This window comes from Paralichthys olivaceus, chromosome 1 (genome assembly GCF_024713975.1).
Source record: "Paralichthys olivaceus isolate ysfri-2021 chromosome 1, ASM2471397v2, whole genome shotgun sequence".
NCBI classification, from domain to species: Eukaryota; Metazoa; Chordata; class Actinopteri; order Pleuronectiformes; family Paralichthyidae; genus Paralichthys; species Paralichthys olivaceus.
Window position 1 is genome coordinate 28680750 of NC_091093.1, and position 26460 is coordinate 28707209.

General features: G+C 43.9%; 1 protein-coding gene across 2 annotated transcripts in view; it reads left to right on the forward strand.

Moving 5' to 3' along the window:
- The window catches only part of LOC138411070 (NACHT, LRR and PYD domains-containing protein 12-like), a 55410-nt gene that overhangs the window by 20463 nt on the left and 8487 nt on the right, over positions 1–26460 (forward strand). The window contains exons 1-4 of one of the 2 annotated variants that reach the window (XM_069529463.1): positions 21517–21786; positions 22205–22419; positions 22641–24492; positions 25918–26091. In XM_069529463.1, coding sequence (XP_069385564.1) covers positions 21659–21786; positions 22205–22419; positions 22641–24492; positions 25918–26091 — 2369 coding nt within the window. In that variant the 5' untranslated portion in view covers positions 21517–21658. Of the gene's footprint in view, positions 1–14334; positions 14509–21516; positions 21787–22204; positions 22420–22640; positions 24493–25917; positions 26092–26460 lie in introns of those variants that run through there. The other variant, XM_069529459.1, reaches the window with a different exon arrangement.

A 26460-nucleotide genomic window follows, 5' to 3' on the forward strand; every position in this document is an offset into this window, starting at 1 on the left:
CATGAAAACATAACAACCAATAGAAGCCAGTTCAGAGTGGAAGGTGTACGAGCGACAGCCCTACACCAGACTCACAGTAATCTTCGTGAGTCCATGGAACTAGCCTGTGATGACATTGGTGAGGAGATGTGTCAGGGCTGGGTACGGCACACTAGGGTTTTTTTCCCCCGTTGTCTTGCAAAGGCAAATATATCGTGTGGTGTCGATGAAGTGCTGTGGCCTGACCCAGCCCAAAGACAGGGTGACGCTCAATGAAGCTCAATGATCAACTGTGTAAAGGACTTTATTGTGACCAATAAACATTTCTCCATGAGCAACATGCCTTGACCAGTGTGTTTTCAGTTTTATGGTGTAGTGTTTAATGACAGCTTATCAGTTTTTCTATTTTGACGGATTCGTGCAAGATCTGACAAGATTCTTCGGTTTTCAGCACGTGTGAAACTATTTTGAGGCGATGGTGTGGTTTTGCAAAAAGAATCAGAGGTTTAGTGAATGTAGTTTGAGAAAAGAGTTTTGTGTTTAGAATTCTGAGAAAAGGACAGGAGGATTCAAAAAAGTGTTCTAACAATTGTGAAAAAGTGTAAACATCATGAAAAATGACCAGTCAACATTTTACAGCTCAGTAACATGAGACGCTCACAGTCAGGACTCAGTGTGAAAGTGAAGATCTGGATTCATGATCCTACATCAATTATTAAATAAATATATGATCCAATAAAACATGAACTGTGAACATGAACCAGTTCATCTTCATGGAACTGGACTTTGAACTGCTTCAACACATAGAAGGAGCAGGAGAGTGTCAGACTCCATTTTCACTTGGAGGAGCAGGAGAAGAAAAGTGAGCAGGTGAGTGTTCACACAACTTTCTGAAAGTTTTACCGTCACACTCTCTCACCTGCTGTTAACATCCATCTGCTGATCACACAGCTCCAAGTTTGTCAGTTCACACCTGGTGACAGACGTAGTTTCCATGTGATGGGATCACCAGAGACAGATGTGAACAGCAGGTGTGGAACAAAGTGTCTTCAAATGACTCATTAGCAGAGTTAACTCATAATTTTACTTTTTATCTTCATCACATCTGTTAAAGGTCCAGTGTGTAAGATTTAGGTGAAAGGGAACTATTGGAAAATTTAATGTAGAATAATCCTCATGATGTTTTCACGAGTTTGTTTCATCATCTCTTGTATGAACTGTAGTTTTCTTTACCCCTGAAAATTCCCCTTTATATTCAAATACTTTATATTTACATGGAGGGGACCCTCTCTACGGAGGCCGCCATGTTTTTAACATTAGTCCAGACTGAACAAACTAAACACCTTTCGAGTTTTTATGACAACTGAAGCTCACCACAGGTTCTTTTTCATGTTTGGAAGGAGAGGGTGAGGTGAGGGGTGTTCAGCTGCAACACGACACTTCAACACTAGATGTCACTAAATTCTACACACTGGACCTTTAATCAAGTGTTTAATAACAGAACATATATATATACATAGATATATAAATATGTGTTCGAGCAATATTAATATTAACCATTAATAGTATTTTACTGTCACTGACTCTGAGTCAGTTTTTCTACACGTGGACTGTCGAGAGAAGAAGAGTCAGGATGAACTTCTGTCAGTCAATCAACAGTTTGACTCGACACTGTGATCGACTGAGTCCAACACAATAAACCTTCAACTGTCTCAGGTTACCATGACAACAGGGAGACAGTGTAGGAGGTTGACTTTGTTATATTTGAGGAAAAACTGAATTTACGTACCTGTCTTCATTGTGTGTGTTTGAGATCACAGTCAGTGTCTTTCCTCTCAGACTGAAGATGAGTGGTTATGAGGAGGAAGAGGACAGAGCAGAGTCTCCAGAGTTCAGCTGTGTGTCTCTGAAGAGTAACCGGTCCAAAGGAATCCCACCAAACTTCAGTAATGAACCTGGACCCTCACACACAGAGTAAGAGACCTGCTACAAACATGTGAACCTCCAAACTGAATCCTCAGAGAATGAATCAGTGAATGAATCAGTGAATGATGAGTTCTGAATAAAAACATGTTTGTGTTTGCAGAGGTCAGGACCAAAGACTGAGAGCAGAGTCTCCAGAGTTCAGCTGTGTGTCTCTGAAGAGTAACCGGTCCAAAGATATTCCTCCTATAGACTTCAGTAATGAACCTGGACCCTCACACACAAAGTAAGAGACTGTTTCTACTGTGAACTGATCTGAAGAGGATGTAGTTTCCTCTAGTGTGGCCCCTGCATTAGGACACAGCTTCATTGAAATTGGTGACTAATCTCTCAGAATCCCTCAAAGAGCTCAGACCTCCACCAAGGCCCAACACGCTCCTGATGAAACCACTTTGAAATTCACTACATACTCATTTTTATTTGGATCTGCACCAAATTTCACTCACTCATAAACATCAGTCCTCTGAACATCTGGTTCACAGAACACATCCTTCACCAAGTTTACTGGTGATCTGTTCAGTGGTTTTTATAATCCCACTAACGAACAAACCAACCAACACACAAACATACAGGGTGGAAACAAAACCTCCTTGACTGAAGTGATGACGACCTGTGACTGTGACATTTGACTTATCAGGACATGTCTTCACAGAGAGAGGAGGAGGAGGAGTCATGTTTCTGAGGAGGAGCAGTCGTCCCGCTGTGCTTCGTGTCAGGACGTCCTGAAGGATCCAGTCTCCACCAGCTGTGGACACTGGTTCTGCAGACAGTGCATCACCTCATACTGGGACCAGTCTGGTTCTTCAGGAGACTCCTCCTGTCCCCAGTGTGGACAAAGATCCAGAAGAGGAGCTGGAGCTCAGACAGCCGGTCAGAGCTGCACTGTACATGTGTCTGCTGATGTCTTCACTTCTGACAACAGCACATGTTTGATTTTGTTCCTTCATACAGCATCAACATTTCACTTGGTTATAAAAGCACAAAGTTCAAAAGCTTTGATTTTCTATAGTTTTTCTGTATCTGATGAAAACAATCAGCAGATTCTCAGATTCTCTGTCTTTAGTCTCAAGTTGTTTCTTGTCTTTCAGCAGATCGGGGTCTGCAGGAGGTTTTAGACCAACATAAGATCAGTCTGAGGAGGAGATGTGAACATGTGACTGAAGGAACTGAGGAAACAGGAAGTAGAACCCTCCTCAACAGGATCTACACTGAGCTCTACATCACAGAGGGACAGAGTGAAGAGGTTAATACTCAACATGAGGTGAGGCAGCTTGAGACGGCTTCCAAGAGGAAGAGCCTCCACGACACTCCCATCAAGTGCCACGACATCTTTAAAGCCTTCACTGACCAGCAGAGCAGCATCAGAGTCGTCCTGACCAACGGCGTCGCTGGCGTTGGAAAAACCTTCTCGGTGCAGAAGTTCACTCTGGACTGGGCAGAGGGTTTAGAAAACCAAGATGTGGGTCTGCTGGCTGTGCTTTCGTTCAGGGAGCTGAACCTGGTGAGAGACGAGCAGCACAGTCTTCTCACGCTGCTCCGTGTTTTCCATCCAACATTACAGAAGCTCACGGCAGAGACGCTCGCTGTCTGTAAACCTGTGATCATCTTTGACGGCCTGGATGAAAGCAGACTTTCTCTGGACTTCAACCACAGGGAGGTCGTGTCTGAGGTCACACAGAGGTCATCAGTCAACGTGCTGCTGACAAACCTCATCCAGGGGAATCTGCTTCCCTCGGCTCTCGTCTGGATAACCTCCCGACCTGCGGCGGCCAATCAGATCCCTCCTACATGTGTTGACAGGGTGACAGAAGTACGAGGCTTCACCGACGCCCAGAAGGAGGAGTACTTCAGGAGGAGAATCAGTGATGAGGAGCTGAGCAGCAGAATCATCTCACACATCAAGACGTCCAGGAGCCTCCACATCATGTGTCAAATCCCAGTCTTCTGCTGGATCAGTGCTACAGTTCTGGAGCACATGTTGACCACAGACCAGAGAGGAGAGCTGCCCAAGACCCTGACTGACCTGTACTCACACTTCCTGCTGGTTCAGACAAAGAGGAAGAACAACAAGTACGGTGGAGGACATGAGACGAGTCCACAGCAGCTGACGGAGGCTGACAGGGACGTTCTTCTGAAGCTGGGGAGGCTGGCACTTAAACATCTGGAGGAAGGAAACATCATGTTCTACCAAGAAGACCTGGAGCAGTGTGGTCTTAATGTCACAGAGGCCTCGGTGTACTCAGGAGTTTGTACTGAGATCTTCAGAAGAGAGTGTGTGATCTTCCAGAAATCAGTCTACTGCTTTGTTCATCTGAGCGTTCAGGAGTTTCTGGCTGCAGTCTACATGTTCCACTGTTACACCAAGAGGAACACAGAAGAACTCAAGAATGTCTTGGGAACATATGGGAACACAGACAACACCTTCTCCCTGGATGACCTCCTGAAGAGAACTATGGAGAAATCCCTCACCAGTAAAAATGGTCATCTGGATCTGTTTGTTCGCTTCCTTCACGGCCTCAGTCTGGAGTCCAACCAGAGAGTCTTAGGAGGCCTGCTGGGTCGAACAGAGAACAATCCAGAGATCATCCAGAGAATCATCAACAACCTGAAGGAGATGCAGAGTGATGACATTTCTCCTGACAGAAGCATCAACATCTTCCACTGTCTGACTGAGATGAACGACCACTCAGTACATCAGCAGATGCAACAGTTCCTGACGTCAGAGAACAAATCAAAGGAGAAACTCTCTGAGATCCACTGCTCAGCTCTGGCCTACATGCTGCAGATGTCAGAGGAGGTTCTGGATGCGTTGGACCTGGAGAAGTTCAACACATCAGACCAGGGTCGACGGAGACTGATCCCAGCTGTGAGGAACTGCAGGAAGGCTCTGTGAGTCCAGACATGATCAATAACATGTTCAATCAGTGCAGATGAGTCGTTCTTTAAATACACATAGGACCTGATCCACTTAAGGTTTGCTTGTGTAAAAACCTGCAAGCTGATCTACTAACAGTGCGCACTGAGGATTCATGCAGAATAACACACACTGTTCATTTAGTACGTTTGCATGAATGAATATACAATATTGGGGTGTTTCTCCCCGAGTGTGCAAATATTTGGGAGGAGTAGATGTAAATACTTTAACTTAGCACATGTAATGTGATTTACAATGCCTGAAAAAAATTGCAGTGGTTGTGACCGTGTCTATATTTAGCACATTTTAAAGGCGGGTGCTGATCTGCATAGCGTTATGCACAGACGGCTGCAGTTATTGTGGTGAGGGGGAGACAGCATGGAAGAAGACGGAGAGAACAGGTTTTTTCTGCTTGTGTTAGCATGTTGTATTGAAAGAAGCATAAATAATCCCTCTCTTGTCAGTGCACTGATGGCCATCGTCACCAGATACAGCTGACCAGCTGCCTGGTGTGCGCTCCATGTGCGCTACAATGGCCCGAGTGTTGCGTCTGAGCACTCGTGCCACAGAGGACACGGCTCTCACCTCCTGTGCAATATTGGTCAGAGGCATCTCTTCCACCAGCCCCCCACCTGTTTTATTTGCAGAAGTTTTATTATGACCCTGTTTTTTCTTTTCTTCTACTTCTCATGTCCTGCCATCTTTTAATTTCATCGGTTGTTCTTTTTGTTTTGTTACTTTCTCTCAGATACTCTCCCATATCGTGTTTCTTTGACTTATGTTAATATTAATTTGCTGTAGATCAACAACATGTGTGTTTGCCTCTTCCAATGATCTGCCCCCTGCTGGAGACAATCACTGAATAAGTGTTTTGGATGAATCACTGACTGTTCCTTTCAACTGAAGAAGCAGAACTGGAAATATCGTTTATTCTTCCTTCTTGTCAAACTAGAATTACCACCCAGAGTTTGTACGCCACCACCAACCAGTGCAGTGTCAGTCCCTCCAGGTTCCTGACATACTGCATTCACAATAATATCAGGTCACTGTAACCTTTGACCTTTGACCACTGAAATGTAATCAGTTTATCTTTAAGTCCAACTGGTCAAAATGTGAAGAAATTCCCTAAAGACAGACTTGAGATGTCGTGTTTAAGAGGCCAAAAACATGTTTTGTGACCTTGACCTTTGACCTTTGACCACCTGAATCTAATGAGTTCCTCTGTTAGTCTGAATGAACGCTTGTACCAGATCTGAAAGGATTCTCTTGAGGTGTTTTTAAGATAAAATGTTCATGAGGCAAAAAGAGGATTTACCAGGGTGAGGGTCACATGATCACGTTTTGTATGAATGTTGTGTTTTCTGATTTTATTCTCACAGATTTGATATTTTCTTTAATTACAGATTTGTTGGTTGTGGACTCTCAGAGACTCACTGTGAAGTCGTGGCTTCAGCTCTGAAGTCAGACCCCTCACATCTGAGAGATCTGGATCTGAGCTTCAACGACCTGAAGGACTCAGGAGTGAAGCTGCTGTGTGCTGGACTGGAGAGTCCAAACTGTCGACTGGAGACTCTGAGGTCAGGTCCTTAAATCCTTGAATGTTCACTTTTCCAACATTCTTTCTTCTTTGGTCATTATCTATTTAAATTGAATTGTCTCAGTTCTGCTCTGCTCACTGTCCCTCAGTCATCTGTCCCTCACCCAGCCTGTCAGTCACGTCCACCTCATCAGCCCAACTCCATTCACCTGCACACACCTGCTCCTGATCACTAGTGTCAGTGAATAACATGTGGACTGAGGCCGAGCACTCGTCCTCCTCAGAGAGATATACTTAACACTACTCGTCAAACTCGAGTTGACAGTTTTACGACCTGTCAGGGGGGTAGGAACTGGGGGGTCATAAAAAAAAATGGAGGGGGGTCATAAAGGGGGGCATAAAAAACAGATACGGGGTGAGATCAAAGAGATGGCACTTTGTTGCAGGAGAACTCAGTATGTAAAACATCCAAAGAATTTTTTATACAACAGGTCTGTATGTATTGCTCCTCTCTACAGACAGAGAGATAGAGGCCCAAATACGTCAAATGATGCAGAAAAATAAAAAAATAAATGGGTAAAACAGCCAATGAGAGACGGGGGGCGTGTGAATTCAGTTTGTACGATTCCTTTAAATCGAGTGCGCGTCCGAGAACGACTCAAAGACCATCTTGGCCATCTGAACCTGGCGTGACCAGCCACGAAGATTCTGACTCGAGCCGCGAAGACGTGCAGAATGTGCAGCATGAGAGACCCATCACCTCTCTGATATGTGAGACGCCCGTGACCATCTTTCAAGAATCAAGAACCATCTCAGACGCTCCAAAGAGGAGCGTTGTCTATCTGTGCCGGATGCAATCACCCCCAGGCGATTCTCTGCGTGAGGAATGGTCTCTGGAGCCATACGGCGCGCAAGGCTACTGGGGCTATGTGTTCAAGTACGAGACGGGTGAGCTGTGGTTGTATCAGAGGGATAAGGATGAATCACAGCCGCCTCTGAGTGCTGTGGGGATGCTGAATTCCAACGACTGGGGAGTGCTGAGACTGGTGATACAGAATCGCAACACTATATTCACCCTGACAGAGTCTTCCGCGGATAAAGAAGTTCCTGTAGTCGCAAAACAGCGCAGAATGGAGGTCGAAACCACTTTCAAAGCGGTCTGGCAATCTAGAACCTGTCCCTCCGGTCGCTGGTTTTTGCCTGCCACTCTCCGGACCTTCAGAGAGAGAGAACCTGCGGAATACTTTATCCTGGAGAGTTTTAATTCAGAGTGCGGTGTGTTCCAGACACTGTTAAACCTGCCAATAGCTGCGTGGAGCGAGAAAATGGAGGAAATTGAAGAAAAAATTACTTCCCTGTTTACCAGCAGCCGGATATGGGAGGATTATTATTAAAAAATGAATTATCATGAACTGGAAAATCTTTTACACCGTCTGCTAGGAGATGTATTCTGTGGCGTGTGGGCCTGTGATCAGCTACCCTTACTGACACGTGCCTTTGACACCCCCGCCTACTTTATCGTCAACACACACCCCTCGCACATGCCCGGTGAGCACTGGCTCTCTTTGACTTTGGAAGAGGGAGGGGTAGCCACCTTTTTTGATTCTTACGGTTTCCCCCCGGACTTTGCTCACTACCCCTCGAGCATTTTACAATTTTTGGAGCAGCGTTCTCACCGGATATTGTACCACAACCGTCAATTTCAAAACACCCTGTCCACTGTATGCGGTCAACACTGCGTTTATTATCTCTGCCACAGGGCCTGCGGATTATCCTTTGAGCGAGCGCTGTCTCTGTATGACGACAATGTGTTAAAAAATGATCAGACTGTATCACAATTTGTGAAGAAATATCGGAGGTGTATCAGAAATTGAAACGTCAGATGTTTTAACCACGGTAGTTGTTCTTTACAAATGTTTAATCAATGTTACAGAATGTGAATGATCTTAAATCATAATGAGACATCATGTATCTTGTGAAAATAACTCTCTGTAGACTGTGTGTGATCAATAAAGCCTTTAATGAGAAAAAACAAACAATTTTGGTACATTTAGTTCTTTTGGGATTTCTGTGATTTCTGTGGGTGTAGTCCGCTCCGTGTCAGGAAGATGGTCGCCATGCGGCGGTGGGGCTTGGTCCGTCGGATCGTCTCTCACGTCGCGTTGCAGAGTTAAAGTCACTCCTCCTTTTGACCTTGTTTCATCAGGGTGAGATATTTCTGCAGCAATGTGTCGTATTTTTAAATTTTTTCATATGAACTCAGCCCCTGCTCATTTAATATCCCTTTCATTTTCGCGTCTAAATCATCTTTAGCCGTTTGTCTGATGGAGGATTCTGGTTGAGTCAGCCGGTTTAACTGGTGGGGTGTGACCAGAAACATTTTTTGCGACGTTTTCAGAGACATGTCTTTTTCTTCACTTTCTACTCACAAGTCCTCCTATTAAATTTCCGAGGATGGGCACGACAGCTGAAAGCAGAGGTAAAATAAATCCTCCCGACTGTTTCATCAAGGTTCGACGTTTATGTTTGAGGCTAGTCTTTTTATCAGACAGTAGTTTGATAATTTTTCGTCGTCTTTTCAGTTTTTGAATTGAGGAGAAGACAGAGGAATGTTCCCTTTTAAAAGATTCAATGCAATCTCACTCAGAGCTTGGAGAAAGTCGGGGGAAGAGTGAGCCAGAATGTCTTTACGTTTACAAGGCGTGGCGTGGTACAGAGCCTTAATTAAGGGTGCATTTCTGCTTATACGCGCCAACATGCTTGTGTTGATGACGACTTACTTGGTTCTGGGGACATATACGACTGGCCACTGTGGAGGTAGTATTCCCGTCCTCAACCTGTACGGCTCTGGGCAGGATGGCGTGAGATCGACGATTAAATACAGGGGTCTTTGGTGGCATCTTCAAAACTCTCTAAAAAGAAAGCTTTTTGTGATGGGAAGATTTTTTTTTCAATATATTCATCTGTAATTTATCCCAAGGGTTTTTAAACAACACCAGATAATTACTGTTCAAACTCATTGTACGGCTGTGTTTACCCCTGTGAAATACATTTTGCGTCAACATAAAAACACTTATATTTCTATGATGTCTATACTGAGTAAAATGGTTCTGATCAGGAGGAAACAGCTCTGTGTCATCAAAAGAATCGGGCAGTCCTTCCACAAACTTAATTTTTTTATTCACATTTTGCAATTCAGCATACATGGGTTGAAAAGAAGTATAAATCCAGACAATATTTTCAGGAACAACATTCATCACATGTTCACATTACTCAATGACACTTTTTACAAAATAAGTTTTACCACACCCACTGGGTCCTACAATCATACATTAAAAGGGTGTGGCAAATCGCGGATCAAAATGAACTTCCTCCATGTGAGCAGGGTGTGACATTTTTATTTTTTAAATTTTTTTTTTGATCTGTCTGATGGTTTGTTTTTTGGTTTTTTTCTCCTCCTCCTATTCTGCACTAATATCCAAATGGCAGAGTTGTACCGTCGCTAAACTACTCTAAACTTTTTTTGAAATGTGGAGTTTTTCAAGAGAAAGCCCTTCTTATCACATCAGATGTTATGCTGGGGGGTCTCAATCACGCCCCTCGAGGTAACCCTCCACCAACTCCCTGACGCTGTCAAAGTTGACATGCTCACAGCACTCTCTGGTCTGGGTGATACCTTTAACACGCAATACCACCTTTTTCTTATCCCTAGTCTGGTACGCGTAACTTTTGGGACCAGCGGCTGCAAACTCCTGAATGGTGTCCCCGTCCAACTCATCAGTCAAATCACCCAGATAGTTACCCAATTTCAGAGGGGAATCCCCTTCTTTTACTACATAGATAAGACTATCAGTATCCATGTAGAGGACATTCCCCTGCACCTGCTCCAGGTAGCTGTAAAGTTTGAGATGGGCATAAGCGGTGGTGAATGCAGCGATAAAGACATTGTTGGCTCTACCCGGAGACACGACACACCGCTCGTGGTAATTCCACTGAATCATCACGGTTTTGTCGTTCAGAAAACTGAAATATTTAACTCTGTACTGACCGGAAAAGATGAAGCGGAGAAAATCTTCAGGTTCGCTGACCAGGGTGGTCTGAGTCAGATTGCCTCTCTGCACAAACTTTCCCCAGAAGCTGTTGGGACACAATTTGGACACCTGTCTCTTCGCGGGGTTCACCTCAATCTTGGCTGCGTCTAGCTGTACACCCTGATGCAGCTTGTACTCCCTGATGTACTTTTCTCTGCTCTCCTGATCAGAGGCCTCGGGTGGGTAGCCTGAGGCCTCCTGCTTACCTTTTAAGAAGGTGTGCATGTAGCCGATAAAAATGGAATCGCCACGCCGGTCAAAGTGCCATACTTCAATCATCTTACCCACTCGATACCCTAACTCAAGAGCCTTGTTGACTTCAACGCTAACCCACACACCCGTCAACGCTCTAGCCTGCTCATCGTGTCTACAAGGACCTGTCTGATGGTTAACTTCAGCGCAGGTACGGCAGAGGGTGAACACCAATTTACTGTGTGATGTTTTGTATGGTAGCACTGGAAACAAGAGTGCTCTAGGGGGGTGGATGGTGACTTTGATGAACCCAAAGTAGTTTTGAGGGGCCTCATAGTCTTGGTGGATGATGGTAGGGTGACCTAGAGGGTAAGCGTAGCTGCAGTTCAGAGAGAGAAGTGACGTCTACATAATGCACAGTTTCGTGAGGCCCTGCCGTGTACCTCAGCCTCACAGCGCTCGTTGTACCTCCAAAAGAGCGTCACGGGGGCACAGAAGTTTGGGTGGGAGGAAAATCTGGAGAAAGGCTTTAACGCCTGCGTGCGTACTTTTCATAGCCACCCATTCGTGTTCCTACAGGACAACCGTCTGGAGGCCATGATCAGATTTTAAGGCCCGCATTTTCTCCTCACTCTCCGCGAACAACTCCTCAAAGGGGACGCACCTCAGAGGGCAGGTGTCGCGGGGGTTGAAACAACAGGGACAGCCGTGGTAAAAGCAACGCAGAAACTCCCATGCATATTTAACACCCTCTATTTCTGCATAACCGTCAACATGGTAAGGCCCTACTTGCTTCTCACCCCTGTTTAACGCATGCTGGATGAAAACATTAGTGCTGCGCGCTACCCACTCCAACCACTGTATGGAGGCGTGGGAGTAGCTTTTGGTCTGTTGTTTGTAATTATCTGGCGAAGGTATAGCCAGAGTTTTAGGAGGGAGGAAGTTGGTAAGAAATACCTTCATGCAGGCTGAAGCGATGGTGATGCTGCTGAAAGGATCGACGGCTGTGTCATCGAGGAACTGTTTTCTGAACATGATACAACCCTTGTCAAGAATATCGACGTCATTTTTACAGTACCTCAGAGCTTCTTTCTCAAAGTGAAACGTACCCTGACTCGCCTATCTGTACCAATCGTAAAACTCTTCCTGCTGAGGAGGAGTCATGCGTTCCACACAGTAATCCTGCGGCGTAGGGTAGGCCCCCACGTAGTGCAAGTTCTTTTCTGAACTGAAACCGTGAGGGAAATGACCCTTGTCTGATCAGAAAAACCTAACGCCTTGGGCATGGCGCTGAGACGCATGGTGAGGAACGACAAAGAGTCGATGAATTTTAAATTTAAATTTAAATTCAGGGTCCTGAAAGCAGAGAATTTTACTGCCCTGCATGATGAGAGAAGGTCGCAATCCCATCTCTATCATGATGTTTAGGATTAAATAGCTGTCAAAACCTTTAGCATTGTTGGCCACAAATACAGTGTTCTGGTACATGGACCTCCTGAATTGCAGGAGAAAGTCCCTGACACAGTCTAATCCGTAAGACGACCAGCGTACGCCACTTATCGTTTTGGTACAGACAAGGAAAGGTTTGTGCACATTTTGCTGAACCACAAACGTTTCAAAATCGTAAAAAATCAATTTCTCTGCGTGATCCGTAGTCGGAGGTAGAGGCTGCATGAAGCAGTGATGATCATGAGTGCCTGAGACTAGTTTCTCTCCACAGATGTGACATTTAGGCCGCATGCATTTGTGACCTTGGCCCACTTTACTTTGAGGTGTGTAGTAATTTCTTTTGCAGGTCTGACATTTTTTAATGGTATCACAAATGCTGCTGCTTTTCTCACCAAAGCTCTGACTCTAGACGCTTTGAGCCGGTCAAGACACAAAGTCGTACGGCACGTCCTGTTACAGTCGGTGCATGTTACAGGTTGGAGTGGCTGCTTAGTACATTCGGGGTCGTTACAGACAGAGCAGTGACCTTTGCACTGGTGTGCGTAGGGTTGCAGATAGCTTTTGTAACAGTAATGGCAGACATAGTTAACCCCCAGAAAATCTTTGAGGTTTTTTATACCATAATAATGGTTCTGGAATGAAAAGAGAAACAGAGGATGGGATCTATCAGCAAAGGCGGTTTCAAATTGAGAGAGTGGTTGTTGGTCTGGGGTTCTGTAAAAAATAACAATTTTACGGTTCAGAATGGCTTCAAATTTGCACACGTCACTAAAGCCGACAGGGGTCTGATCGCTCAGACCGGTAAGTCTCTGCAGCTCCCTCCCTCGTTCTAAGGCCTGGTGATCTGTGAGCCAGGTTGATGGCAAAGCACAACTGATTATTGAGATTATCTATAATGTATAGATGACGTCTTTTAATATGCAATATTTCGCAGTCTAAAGTATTTACCAGCTTGCGTTTAACACCCCCTCTAGGATCATGCACCACCTGAACAACTAATTCCAACCTAGCATCTGAAGCAATATCAGCATTAGATTGTACTAACTGTTCTAATAAACCCTCAAAAGCAGGCAGGACAGCATCACCACTTTCATCCTCAACAGTCACAACCACGTGATTCTGAACATTCTCACCAATCAACTCTAGCTGAATCACATCATGACGTCTGACCTGTGCTCTGACGGTATCAGCCATATCTCTCAGGATCAACATCACATCATCGTAAAATTGAGCAAGATTCGGAATGTTTCTAGAAGGGGGAACAGTGAACACTTGTCTCAGCTCCAGATCGTTGAACCGCTCGCGGGAAACGGTCGCCACGTTGGATGAGGTGGAGGCGGAGGAGGTACTAACATAATAACTACTAACCATGACCGCTAAAGGTAAAGATTTGATTCCAGAACTGGAACACCTCGACCGGGGGTGATTGCATCCGGCACAGATGCTTGAAAGATGGTCACGGGCGTCTCACATATCAGAGAGGTGACGGGTCTCTCCTGCTGCACATTCTGCACGTCTTCGCGGCTCAAGTCAGAATCTTCGTGGCTGGTCACGCCAGGTTCAGATCTTTGCACCGACAAGTTTCTGGTTTTTCACCAAGATGGTCTTTGAGTCGTTCTCGGACGCGCACTCGATTTAAAGGAATCCTACAAACTGAATTCACACGCCCCCCGTCTCTCATTGGCTGTTTTACCCATTTATTTTTCTGCATCATTTGACGTATTTGGGCCTCTGTCTGTAGAGAGGAGCAATACATACAGACCTGTTGTATAAAAAAATTCTTTGGATGTTTTACATACTGAGTTCTCCTGCAACAAAGTGCCATCTCTTTGTCAACTCGAGTTTGACGAGTAGTGTTAAGTATATCTCTCTCTCCTCAGGTTCTCAATAATAAGACACGTTCTTATTGAAGCACGTTGGACAGTTGATGAGTATAGAACCAAACAGGAAGTGACTGTCAGGAGCCATCTCTACTTTAAACAGTGTTTAATGACACAAACCTACTCAGTGACCAAACACACAGAGAAGAAGGTGATGAATGAAACAATGGTCCAACATGTCTGATGTGATATTTATCTTCAGGTCACAGACTGGACTGAGGTCAGCAGCATGTTGAGAGTCTGTGTTGACATGATGACGATCCACAATAACAGGAGGACACATTCAAATATTCACATTTCTTTATTCAGGTTGAATCACTGCAGTCTGTCAGAGATCAGCTGTTCTTCTCTGGCTTCAGCTCTGAGGTCAAACCCCTCTCATCTGAGAGAACTGGATCTGAGTCACAACGAGCTGCAGGACTCAGGAGTGAAGGAGCTGTGTGGTTTTCTACAGAGTCCAACCTGTCCACTGGAGACTCTGAGGTCAGTTCACTGACTGACTTTTGTAGATCTCATATCTATAATACAACATTTATACACGATTTATCTCATTTAATTCTAATTTAACATAATTCCTCTTCATACATAACTTGAATTCATGAATTAATTTGACATTTTAAATATTCAGCTACTTGTTAAAACTCATCTGTGTTTAGTTCTGGATTTCCTAAACTGATCTGCAGGACAGAGACCGGGTCCAAATAATATATTGTTACTGAATCAGGACTCGTCTTTTGTCCAACATGTCTGATTTCATATTTATCTTCCATGTTATGAGTCTGTGCTGACATGAATATTTGTATGTTATTTTCACACATGAACTCAGTTTAATTTACAGTTAAGTTTTATTCTTTATTCAGGTTGGAGGGCTGCAGACTGTCAAAGATCAGCTGTTCTTCTCTGGCTTCAGCTCTGAGGTCAAACCCCTCTCATCTGAGAGAACTGGATCTGAGCTACAACGAGCTGCAGGACTCAGAAGTGAAGGAGCTGTGTGGTCTTCTACAGAGTCCAACCTGTCCACTGGAGACTCTGAGGTCAGTTCACTGACTGACTTTTGTAGATCTCATATCTATAACACAACATTTATACACGATTTATCTCATTTAATTCTAATTTAACATAATTCCTCTTCATACATAACTTGAATTCATGAATTAATTTGACATTTTAAATATTCAGCTACTTGTTAAAACTCATGTGTGTTTAGTTCTGGATTTCCTAAACTGATCTGCAGGACAGAGACCGGGTCCATATAATATATTGTTACTGAATCAGGACTCGTCTTTAGTCCAACATGTCTGATTTCATATTTATCTTCCATGTTATGAGTCTGTGCTGACATGAATATTTGTTATTTTCACACAAGAACTCAGTTTAATTTACAGTTAAGTTTTATTCTTTATTCAGGTTGGAGTACTGCAGTCTGTCAGAGATCAGCTGTTCTTCTCTGGCTTCAGCTCTGAGGTCAAACCCCTCTCATCAATCTGCAGGACTCAGAAGTGAAGGAGCTGATTGATCTACAGCAGAGTTCAGACTGTCCACTGGAGACTCTGAGGTCAGTAGATGTTTGGAGTCAGTCCACGCTGCTTTCATCAGTATTTTACTAAACACAGTCAGTATCACAGTACAGATCCAGGGTCTGTACTACGAAGCAGGATTTGTGGTTATCAGGTTAACTTCAGGTTTAGTTTTTTCAGTCCTACGAAGCTCGTTCACTTCTTATCTGGTTAAATCACCATGGTAACTGATGATGAACGGCTAACCTGCTCCGAAGCAGGTTAAGTTGGAGATCAACCCATATAAAAGCTCCGCCCACTGACCAGCGTGACTCTCCACTGTTGTGTGGTGCACACTCTCCTTAAAGGGACGGAGAAGAGAAGTTTAAACCAACGTCTGGTTGGTTCAGTTGATCTCAGCCACTAACACACCCAGTACATCTCAATCTCTCCAGACTCATCCTGTCACCAAAATACCAGATGCTCTCAGTCAGGTCCCTGAAAATAGCTCCATGTGTTTTTATTGAGTAGTGATGTCAGAGGTTTGCACCACAGTGTCCTCAGAGACAGAGTGTCCTCAGAGACAGTGTGTCCTCAGAGACAGTGTGTCCTCAGAGACAGTGTGTCCTCAGAGACAGTGTGTCCTCAGAGACAGTGAGTATCCTCAGAGACAGTGATGGTCCTCAGAGACAGAGTGTGTCCTCAGAGACAGTGAGTATCCTCAGAGTCTGTATGTGTCCTCAGAGACAGAGTGTGTCCAACTAAAGCTCATCATAGAGACCACATCATGGGATTCAAACTCTGCTGTCAGTCAAACTGTCCATGTCTGTGATTGGTCATACGCAGTAAACCCCGCCCCTTTTATGTGACACATGTCTTCACCTGTAACAGCAGGAAATCCACCTCTCAAGTGTCCACTCTGCACTTTCACATGCAGAGGAAACACACGTGATGGTCAAAGTGTGTGCAGCTCTTAGCGTGTTCATTCCAACACGTGAACATGAAGCAGAGAGGAAGCTGCTCCACCTCTGAACAGGACTGAAGTCCCTGCTGCTCTTTATACTGGATGTGCTGCATCACTGACTCACAGCTGATGAAGTGAGTCTCTGTCAACACTGATGTCTTCTTCTCTCAACAGATGGAGGACAGGATCTTTCTCTAGGTGAGTGTGAAGAGGACAGTGTGAAGAGGACAGTGTGTGTGGACGGAGGCTGAGCTGTGTCCTGATGATCCAGAGGCTGAAGCAGCAGCAGCTTGTGTGTAGAGCGGCTCTGACTGGGCCTTGTTGCTGGGAGGCAGAGTGGAGACAGAGCTCCAGAGGAATCAGAGGAGGTGAGCTGCTCTGAGATCAGCTGTCACACAGTGTCCAGTCCACCGTCCTCCCTGTGTGTTCCTGTGTGACACAGCATCATCAGTGGATCTGCTGCTGCTCTGTCCTTTGACACAGAAAAGTCAAAGTTGTAAATATTTCCAAGTTATGTGCAGAAAAATATTATAGTTTCAAATGTAGAAAGTGAAATTCTATCTACTGGTGGGGACATGAAGCTGTGAGCAGTCGCTGTTATAAATAAATAACTGCTGAGTTCAGACGAGCCTCTTATAGTTTAAAACTATTTAATTAATTTTGAACAGTTTTATTTGACGTGTTTTCTTGAATGACGTCAGATGAGATCTTCTCTGTAAAGTCGCAGCTGATGGATCTGACCTGAGTTTGAGTTTCTAACTTTTGATGTTTCACTGTTTAATGGTAGAAGGTCGAAAATCTCAATCTTCAATTCTTCATTTAATTCAACTGCTGCAGGAAAACCACGAAATCCAGTTTGATCATCACGAAAACGTTTCTTTCAAACCTCAGATTTTTTTATTCACTTGTAAATTCTTGTGGCTGTTTTGTTTCAATTAATCATTTTATTATTTTTACATGAAAATAAAACTTTTCCACTTCATTCAAGTTAAAATTCTCTGCCGGTCAGTTTGTCTCTGGTTCACAGCTGCTCAATGATCAGAAGGTTGGTTTGTACCGAGCTGGAGTTTCTGTGTCCTCCTCCACTCTGCTCTCACTTTAACTAATGAACACTCACCACCAGGGGGCATCATTCAAGGTGAAGACCGTGGTGACGGTGTGAGTGAGGTGAAAACAGATCTGAAAGGTGGGAAACTGAAGGATGCACAGAGATTACAGGCCTCTAGAGAAGGTGAGAGGTGTTTAAAGCATATTGATGGAATCTGAGGAAGAAATTCTCCCAAAGAAAGTAGTGTTGGGATACATGACACACACAGAGAGGGAATATATACCAAGACCAGTAAGATGCTTCAGCTGTCAAAGATCTGGTCATGCTGCTCTGACATGTGAAGGAAGAGAAGGTGTGCTAGATGTGGTGAGGATCATGAGGATGAACAGTGTGGGGAAGGGATGGAACCAAACTGTTGTCACTGTGGAGGAAACCATAGTGTGGCATATGGAGGATGTGAACTCATGAAGAGGGAGGTAGAGATTCAACAGGTCAGGGTACAAAACTAAATCACAGATGCTGTCAAGATGGTGAATCAGAGGAGAGAGAGTGAAGACACACAAATGAAGAACAACACATTAAACAGCAAGAACAACCAAGAGGGCAAAGTGTGAGTTAAAGAAACGAGTCACTTTTATAGCAGGAGTCATAAATGCTACGATGGAAACCAAATGAAAAACGGAAAGAAAACAATAGTACAAGCAGCTGCAAATCATCTGAACATGAATGAAGAGACTTGGGAGGAGGTGAGAGATGATGCAAGGAGTTTGGTGGCAAATGGACAAGAGCTCAAAAACTGTATGAATCAATCATCATAAATCAGATTATAAATCAGTATCAGACGATGTTTGTGTGCAAGAGACATGAAACCAAATCTGGATTTTAGAATCCTCAATTATACTGCGGTTGATAGGAAAGAGGGGGGGTGCACTAGATTTATCAAGGAACATATGTCCTCAGAGATGTCAGTAAGAGAAAAGAAGAAGAAGAAGACATTGTGGTAGAAATGTGGACAAATGAAGGACAGTTTAACATAAATGACTATAACCCATGCAGGAAACTAGAAATCAGTTAACTCAAGCAGATACAAGGACAGACTAGCACTAGATCTGACACTGGATTCAAGTGAGGTGGCAGGGAAACGTGAGAGGGAAGTATGGGAAGACTCAACAATTAGAAGTGACCACTACCCAATATTCAGTAACATACACATAGACCGTGAAGTGAAAGTAGAAGGAAGAGAAGTGACGTGGATATTCAGTAAAGCTAGGTGGGATCAGTTTCACTACTTATGTAAGGAGGGAAATGGGGAAATAGATCAAAACCAAGAGATAGAAAAAGTGGAAGAAAAGTTCAGAGGAATTGTTTGAAAAGCAGCAGAGTTATCAATCCCTAGAAGCAAAGGGACAATGAGTAGGAGAGCAGCACCCTGGTGGACAGAGGAGTGTAGTAGAACCATTAAAGAAAGAAATAGAGTTTTTAAAGAATTAAAGAGAACCCACTATTTAACAAAGCTCATTGAATATAACAGGCTCAAGTAAGGAAAGTGGTGAAGGAAGCAAAGAGAGAAAGTCGGAGAGAATTCTGGAATAAAAAAGGCAGATCAACTCCTATAAACAATGTATGGAGAACGATAAGAAAAGACGAGGGGAATCCGGAGAGAGTGGCAGTACCCAATATTAAAAGTTGGAGAGAAAACAGAAAGAACAAATGAAGACAAGGCAGAAATAATGGTTGAGATGTTTGCAGAAATTCACAGTTCTGACAATCTAACCTAGGAAAGGAAGCGACGGAGGGAAGAAAGTAGACGAGCAAATCCAGGGATTATACAGAGAAGAGAAAGCACGAGTGGTGTGATGGATGCACCTTTTACTTTACAAGAGATGAGGAGAGCCACAGGAAAAACTGGGTTAACATCTCCAGGGAAAAAAGACCAAATGTGTTATATAATGTTAAAACACTTGGGAAAACAGACAGAACACCAGCTTTTAAGGATATATAATAAATTATGGGAAGAGGGAAGATTACCCACGAGCTGGAAAGAAGCAATCATCATTCCTATAATAAAACCAGGAAAGGACCCGACAACTCCAACGAGCTGCAGACCGATAGCACTTACTTAGATGTTGGAAAAATAATGGAAAGGATGATCGGTGAGAGAAGGACATTCCATCTAGAGAGGAGAGGTTTGTTATCTCCTCATCAGAGTGGTTTTAGGAAAGGGAGGGGAACAATGGATCCAATCTGTTCAGAGACAGAAACTAGGGAAGCTCAAATGAAGAAAGAATTTAGAATGGCAGAGTTCTTTATGTGGAGACGGCTTATGATATATGGAAAGAGGGTTTAATGGTTAACTAGACAAAATGGGAACAACAGGAAGAACTTTGAATTGGATTCAAACCTTTATTTTTGATAGATATATCCAGGTAAAGATGGGAACAACCACATGGACCAGGTATAAGGTAGATAACGGAACGCCTCAGGGCAGTGTGATCAGCCCAATACTTTTTTCCATCATGATTAAGGATGTGTACTCAGACATAAGTTCTGATACAGGAAAAGCATCATCTGCTGATGATGGGGCTTCATGGACAAGAGGTAAAAACTTAACACTAATCCAAGAGAAGAAATGAAATGTAATCAGGATGGTAGAGAAATGCTCATATTCATGGGGATTCAGGTTTTCAGTGGAAAAAACTAAAGTAGTGATGTTTTGTAGAAAGAAGATGAGCGAGGCTGGTTTAAAGATGAATGTGGAACAGTTAGATCAGGTCAACACATTTCAACATCTGGGGTTTATTTGACACAAACCTGGAATGAACATAGAAATAAGAGAGAGGAAAAAAGATGGTTCTTAATGGAATGAGATGTCTCAAAGGGTCTATATATATATATACACAGCTAATGCTAATGCTAATATATATATATATATTCAATGAAATGAACGAGTGACAAAACAATGTTTAACACAGCAGAGAGCAAACAGTCATATCACACACACACACACAGACACACACACACACACACACACACACACACACACACACACACACACACACACACACACACACACACACACACAGAGAGAGACACACACACACACACACACACACAGTCACGTGATTTCCAGTAACTGCAGAGAGGAGGAGGAACCAGTGAAAGTGAAAGTGTTCAGACTCAGTTGAACTTTGAGGAGCAGAAGGAGGAAACGTGAAGTTTGAGGCTGGTGAGTGTTCGAGCAACATTCATATGAATCCTTCATATTATTCATTCATGCATTGCGTGGCACACACACTATTATTCCTCGCGTTCATTGTTCTCCCGCTTCAGGACAAAAGTTTGGGGACGATGGGGACAGCTGAAAATCACTTGGACAGAGACGCAGTGGTCACAAGTTCAAGAGCGAGTTTTTACTGCTGCGACATAGAAACATACTGAGTCCCTCTGTCTCTAATAGTATGGAGGAGCACAATGACTGAAGTATAAATCAATAATACAATCAGAAATACTTACATAGATAAATAAGAACCAAATACATGTCTTGTGTATTTCTGTGTCCATATGTAAATGAGTAGAGGCGGTCCTCACCTCAGTCTCCAGCAGGATCGTATTGATTTATACTTAAAGCTCCAGTGTGTAAGATTCAGGTGAAAGGGAACTATTGGCAGAAATCTAATGTAGAAGAATCCTCATGATGTTTTCACCAGTTCGTTTCATCTCAATTGTATGAAATGTGATTTTCTTTACCCAGAAAAGACCCTTTATTGAAATACTTTATATATAAATACTTTATATATAAATACTTTATATTAAAATACTTTATATTTAAATACTTTATATATAAATACTTTATATTAAAATACTTTATATCTAAATACTTTATATATAAATACTTTATATTTAAATACTTTATATTTAAATACTTTATATTAAAATACTCGACACTGTGATCGACTGAGTCCAACACAATAAACCTTCAACTGTCTCAGGTTACCATGACAACAGGGAGACAGTGTAGGAGGTTGACTTTGTTATATTTGAGGAAAAAGTGAATTTACGTACCTGTCTTCATTGTGTGTGTTTGAGATCACAGTCAGTGTCAGTGTCTTTCCTCTCAGACTGAAGATGAGTGGTTATGAGGAGGAAGAGGACAGAGCAGAGTCTCCAGAGTTCAGCTGTGTGTCTCTGAAGAGTGACCGGTCCAAAGGTCTTCCTCCAAACTTCAGTAATGAACCTGGACCCTCACACACAAAGTAAGAGACTGTTTCTACTGTGAACTGATCTGAAGAGGATGTAGTTTCCTCTAGTGTGGCCCCTGCATTAGGACACAGCTTCATTGAAATTGGTGACTAATCTCTCAGAATCCCTCAAAGAGCTCAGACCTCCACCAAGGCCCAACACGCTCCTGATGAAACCACTTTGAAATTCACTACATACTCATTTTTATTTGGATCTGCAGCAAATTTCCCTCACTCATAAACATCAGTCCTCTGAACATCTGGTTCACAGAACACATCCTTCACCAAGTTTACTGGTGATCTGTTCAGTGGTTTTTATAATCCCACTAACGAACCAACACACAAACATACAGGGTGGAAACAAAACCTCCTTGACAGAAGTGATGACGACCTGTGACTGTGACATTTGACTTATCAGGACATGTCTTCACAGAGAGAGGAGGAGGAGTCATGTTTCTGAGGAGGAGCAGTCGTCCCGCTGTGCTTCGTGTCAGGACGTCCTGAAGGATCCAGTCTCCACCAGCTGTGGACACTGGTTCTGCAGACAGTGCATCACCTCATACTGGGACCAGTCTGGTTCTTCAGGAGACTCCTCCTGTCCCCAGTGTGGACAAAGATCCAGAAGAGGAGCTGGAGCTCAGACAGCCGGTCAGAGCAGCACTGTACATGTGTCTGCTGATGTCTTCACTTCTGACAACAGCACATGTTTGATTTTGTTCCTTCATACAGCATCAACATTTCACTTGGTTATAAAAGCACAAAGTTCAAAAGCTTTGATTTTCTCTAGTTTTTCTGTATCTGATGAAAACAATCAGCAGATTCTCAGATTCTCTGTCTTTAGTCTCACATTGTTTCTTGTCATTCAGCAGATCGGGGTCTGCGGGAGGTTTTAGACCAACATAAGATCAGTCTGAGGAGGAGATGTGAACATGTGACTGAAGGAACTGAGGAAACAGGAAGTAGAACCCTCCTCAACAGGATCTACACTGAGCTCTACATCACAGAGGGACAGAGTGAAGAGGTTAATACTCAACATGAGGTGAGGCAGCTTGAGACGGCTTCCAAGATGAAGAGCCTCCACGACACTCCCATCAAGTGCCACGACATCTTTAAAGCCTTCACTGACCAGCAGAGCAGCATCAGAGTCGTCCTGACCAACGGCGTCGCTGGCGTTGGAAAAACCTTCTCGGTGCAGAAGTTCACTCTGGACTGGGCAGAGGGTTTAGAAAACCAAGATGTGGGTCTGCTGGTTGTGCTTTCGTTCAGGGAGCTGAACCTGGTGAAAGACGAGCAGCACAGTCTTCTCACGCTGCTCCGTGTTTTCCATCCAACATTACAGAAGCTCACGGCAGAGACGCTCGCTGTCTGTGAACCTGTGATCATCTTTGACGGCCTGGATGAAAGCAGACTTTCTCTGGACTTCAACCACAGGGAGGTCGTGTCTGAGGTCACACAGAGGTCATCAGTCAACGTGCTGCTGACAAACCTCATCCAGGGGAAACTGCTTCCCTCGGCTCTCGTCTGGATAACCTCCCGACCTGCGGCGGCCAATCAGATCCCTCCTACATGTGTTGACAGGGTGACAGAGGTACGAGGCTTCACTGACGCCCAGAAGGAGGAGTACTTCAGGAGGAGATTCAGTGATGAGCAGCTGAGCAGCAGAATCATCTCACACATCAAGACGTCCAGGAGCCTCCACATCATGTGTCAAATCCCAGTCTTCTGCTGGATCAGTGCTACAGTTCTGGAGCACATGTTGACCACAGACCAGAGAGGAGAGCTGCCCAAGACCCTGACTGACCTGTACTCACACTTCCTGCTGGTTCAGACAAAGAGGAAGAACAACAAGTACGGTGGAGGACATGAGACGAGTCCACAGCAGCTGACGAAGGCTGACAGGGACGTTCTTCTGAAGCTGGGGAGGCTGGCGCTTAAACATCTGGAGGAAGGAAACATCATGTTCTACCAAGAAGACCTGGAGCAGTGTGGTCTTAATGTCACAGAGGCCTCGGTGTACTCAGGAGTTTGTACTGAGATCTTCAGAAGAGAGTGTGTGATCTTCCAGGAATCAGTCTACTGCTTTGTTCATCTGAGCGTTCAGGAGTTTCTGGCTGCAGTCTACATGTTCCACTGTTACACCAAGAGGAACACAGAAGAACTTGAGAACTTCTTGGAAACATATGGGAACACAGACGACACCTTCTCCCTGGATGACCTCCTGAAGAGAACCATGGAGAAATCCCTCACCAGTAAAAATGGTCATCTGGATCTGTTTGTTCGCTTCCTTCACGGCCTCAGTCTGAAGTCCAACCAGAGAGTCTTAGGAGGCCTGCTGGGTCGAACAGAGAACAATCCAAAGATCATCCAGAGAGTCATAGGAGGCGTGCTGGGTCGAACACAGAACAATCCAAAGATCATCCAGAGAATCATCAACAACCTGAAGAAGATGCAGAGTGATGACATTTCTCCTGACAGAAGCATCAACATCTTCCACTGTCTGACTGAGATGAACGACCACTCAGTACATCAGCAGATGCAACAGTTCCTGACGTCAGAGAACAAATCAAAGGAGAAACTCTCTGGGATCCACTGCTCAGCTCTGGCCTACATGCTGCAGATGTCAGAGGAGGTTCTGGATGAGTTGGACCTGGAGAAGTTCAACACATCAAACCAGGGTCGACGGAGACTGATCCCAGCTGTGAGGAACTGCAGGAAGGCTCTGTGAGTCCAGACATGATCAATAACATGTTGAATCAGTGCAGATGAGTCGTTCTTCAAATACACATAGGACCTGATCCACTTAAGGTTTGCTTGTGTAAAAACATGCAAGCTGATCTACTAACGGTGCGCACTGAGGATTCATGCAGAATAACACGCACTGTTCATTTAGTACGTTTGCATGAATGAATATACAATATTGGGGTGTTTCTCCCCGAGTGTGCAAATATTTGGGAGGAGTAGATGCAAATACTTTAATTTAGCACATGTAATGTGATTTACAAAGCCTGAAAAAAATTGCAGTGGTTGTGACCGTGTCTATATTTAGCACATTTTAAAGGCGGGGGCTGATCTGCATAGCGTTATGCACAGACGGCTGCAGTTATTGTGGTGAGGGGGAGACAGCATGGAAGAAGACGGAGAGAACAGGTTTTTTCTGCTTGTGTTAGCATGTTGTATTGAAAGAAGCATAAATAATCCCTCTCTTGTCAGTGCACTGATGGCCATCGTCACCAGATACAGCTGACCAGCTGCCTGGTGTGCGCTCCATGTGCGCTACAATGGCCCGAGTGTTGTGTCTGAGCACTCGTGCCTCAGAGGACACGGCTCTCACCTCCTGCACAATATTGGTCAGAGGCATCTCTTCCACCAGCCCCCCACCTGTTTTATTTGCAGAAGTTTTATTATGAGCCAGTTTTTCTTTTCTTCTACTTCTTATGTCCTGCCATCTTTTAATTTCATCGGTTGTTCTTTTTGTTTTGTTACTTTCTCTCAGATACTCTCCCATATCGTGTTTCTTTGACTTATGTTAATATTAATTTGCTGTAGATCAACAACACGTTTGTTTGCCTCTTCCAATGATCTGCCCCCTGCTGGAGACAATCACTGAATAAGTGTTTTGGATGAATCACTGACTGTTCCTTTCAACTGAAGAAGCAGAACTGGAAATATCGTTTATTCTTCCTTCTTGTCAAACTAGAATTACCACCCAGAGTTTGTACGCCACCACCAACCAGTGCAGTGTCAGTCCCTCCAGGTTCCTGACATACTGCATTCACAATAATATCAGGTCACTGTAACCTTTGACCTTTGACCACTGAAATGTAATCAGTTTATCTTAAGTCCAACTGGTCAAAATGTGAAGAAATTCCCTAAAGACAGACTTGAGATGTCGTGTTTAAGAGGCCAAAAACATGTTTTGTGACCTTGACCTTTGACCTTTGACCACCTGAATCTAATGAGTTCCTCTGTTAGTCTGAATGAAGCTTGTACCAGATCTGAAAGGATTCTCTTGAGGTGTTTTTAAGATAAAATGTTCATGAGGCAAAAAGAGGATTTACCAGGGTGAGGGTCACATGATCACGTTTTGTATGAATGTTGTGTTTTCTGATTTTATTCTCACAGATTTGATATTTTCTTTAATTACAGACTCGGTGGTTGTGAACTCTCAGAGACTCACTATGAAGTCGTGGCTTCAGCTCTGAAGTCAGACCCCTCACATCTGAGAGAACTGGATCTGAGTAGAAACAAGCTGCAGGAGTCAGTAGTGAAGCTGCTGTGTGCTGGACTGGAGAGTCCAAACTGTCGACTGGAGACTCTGAGGTCAGGTCCTTAAATCCTTGAATGTTCACTTTTCCAACGTTCCTTCTTATTTGGTCATTATCTATTTAAATTGAATTGTCTCAGTTCTGCTCTGCTCACTGTCCCTCAGTCATCTGTCCCTCACCCAGCCTGTCAGTCACGTCCACCTCATCAGCCCAACTCCATTCACCTGCACACACCTGCTCCTGATCACTAGTGTCAGTGAATAACATGTGGACTGAGGCCGAGCACTCGTCCTCCTCAGGTTCTCAACAATAAGACACGTTCTTATTGAAGCACGTTGGACAGTTGATGAGTATAGAACCAAACAGGAAGTGACTGTCAGGAGCCATCTCTATTTTAAACAGTGTTTAATGACACAAACCTACT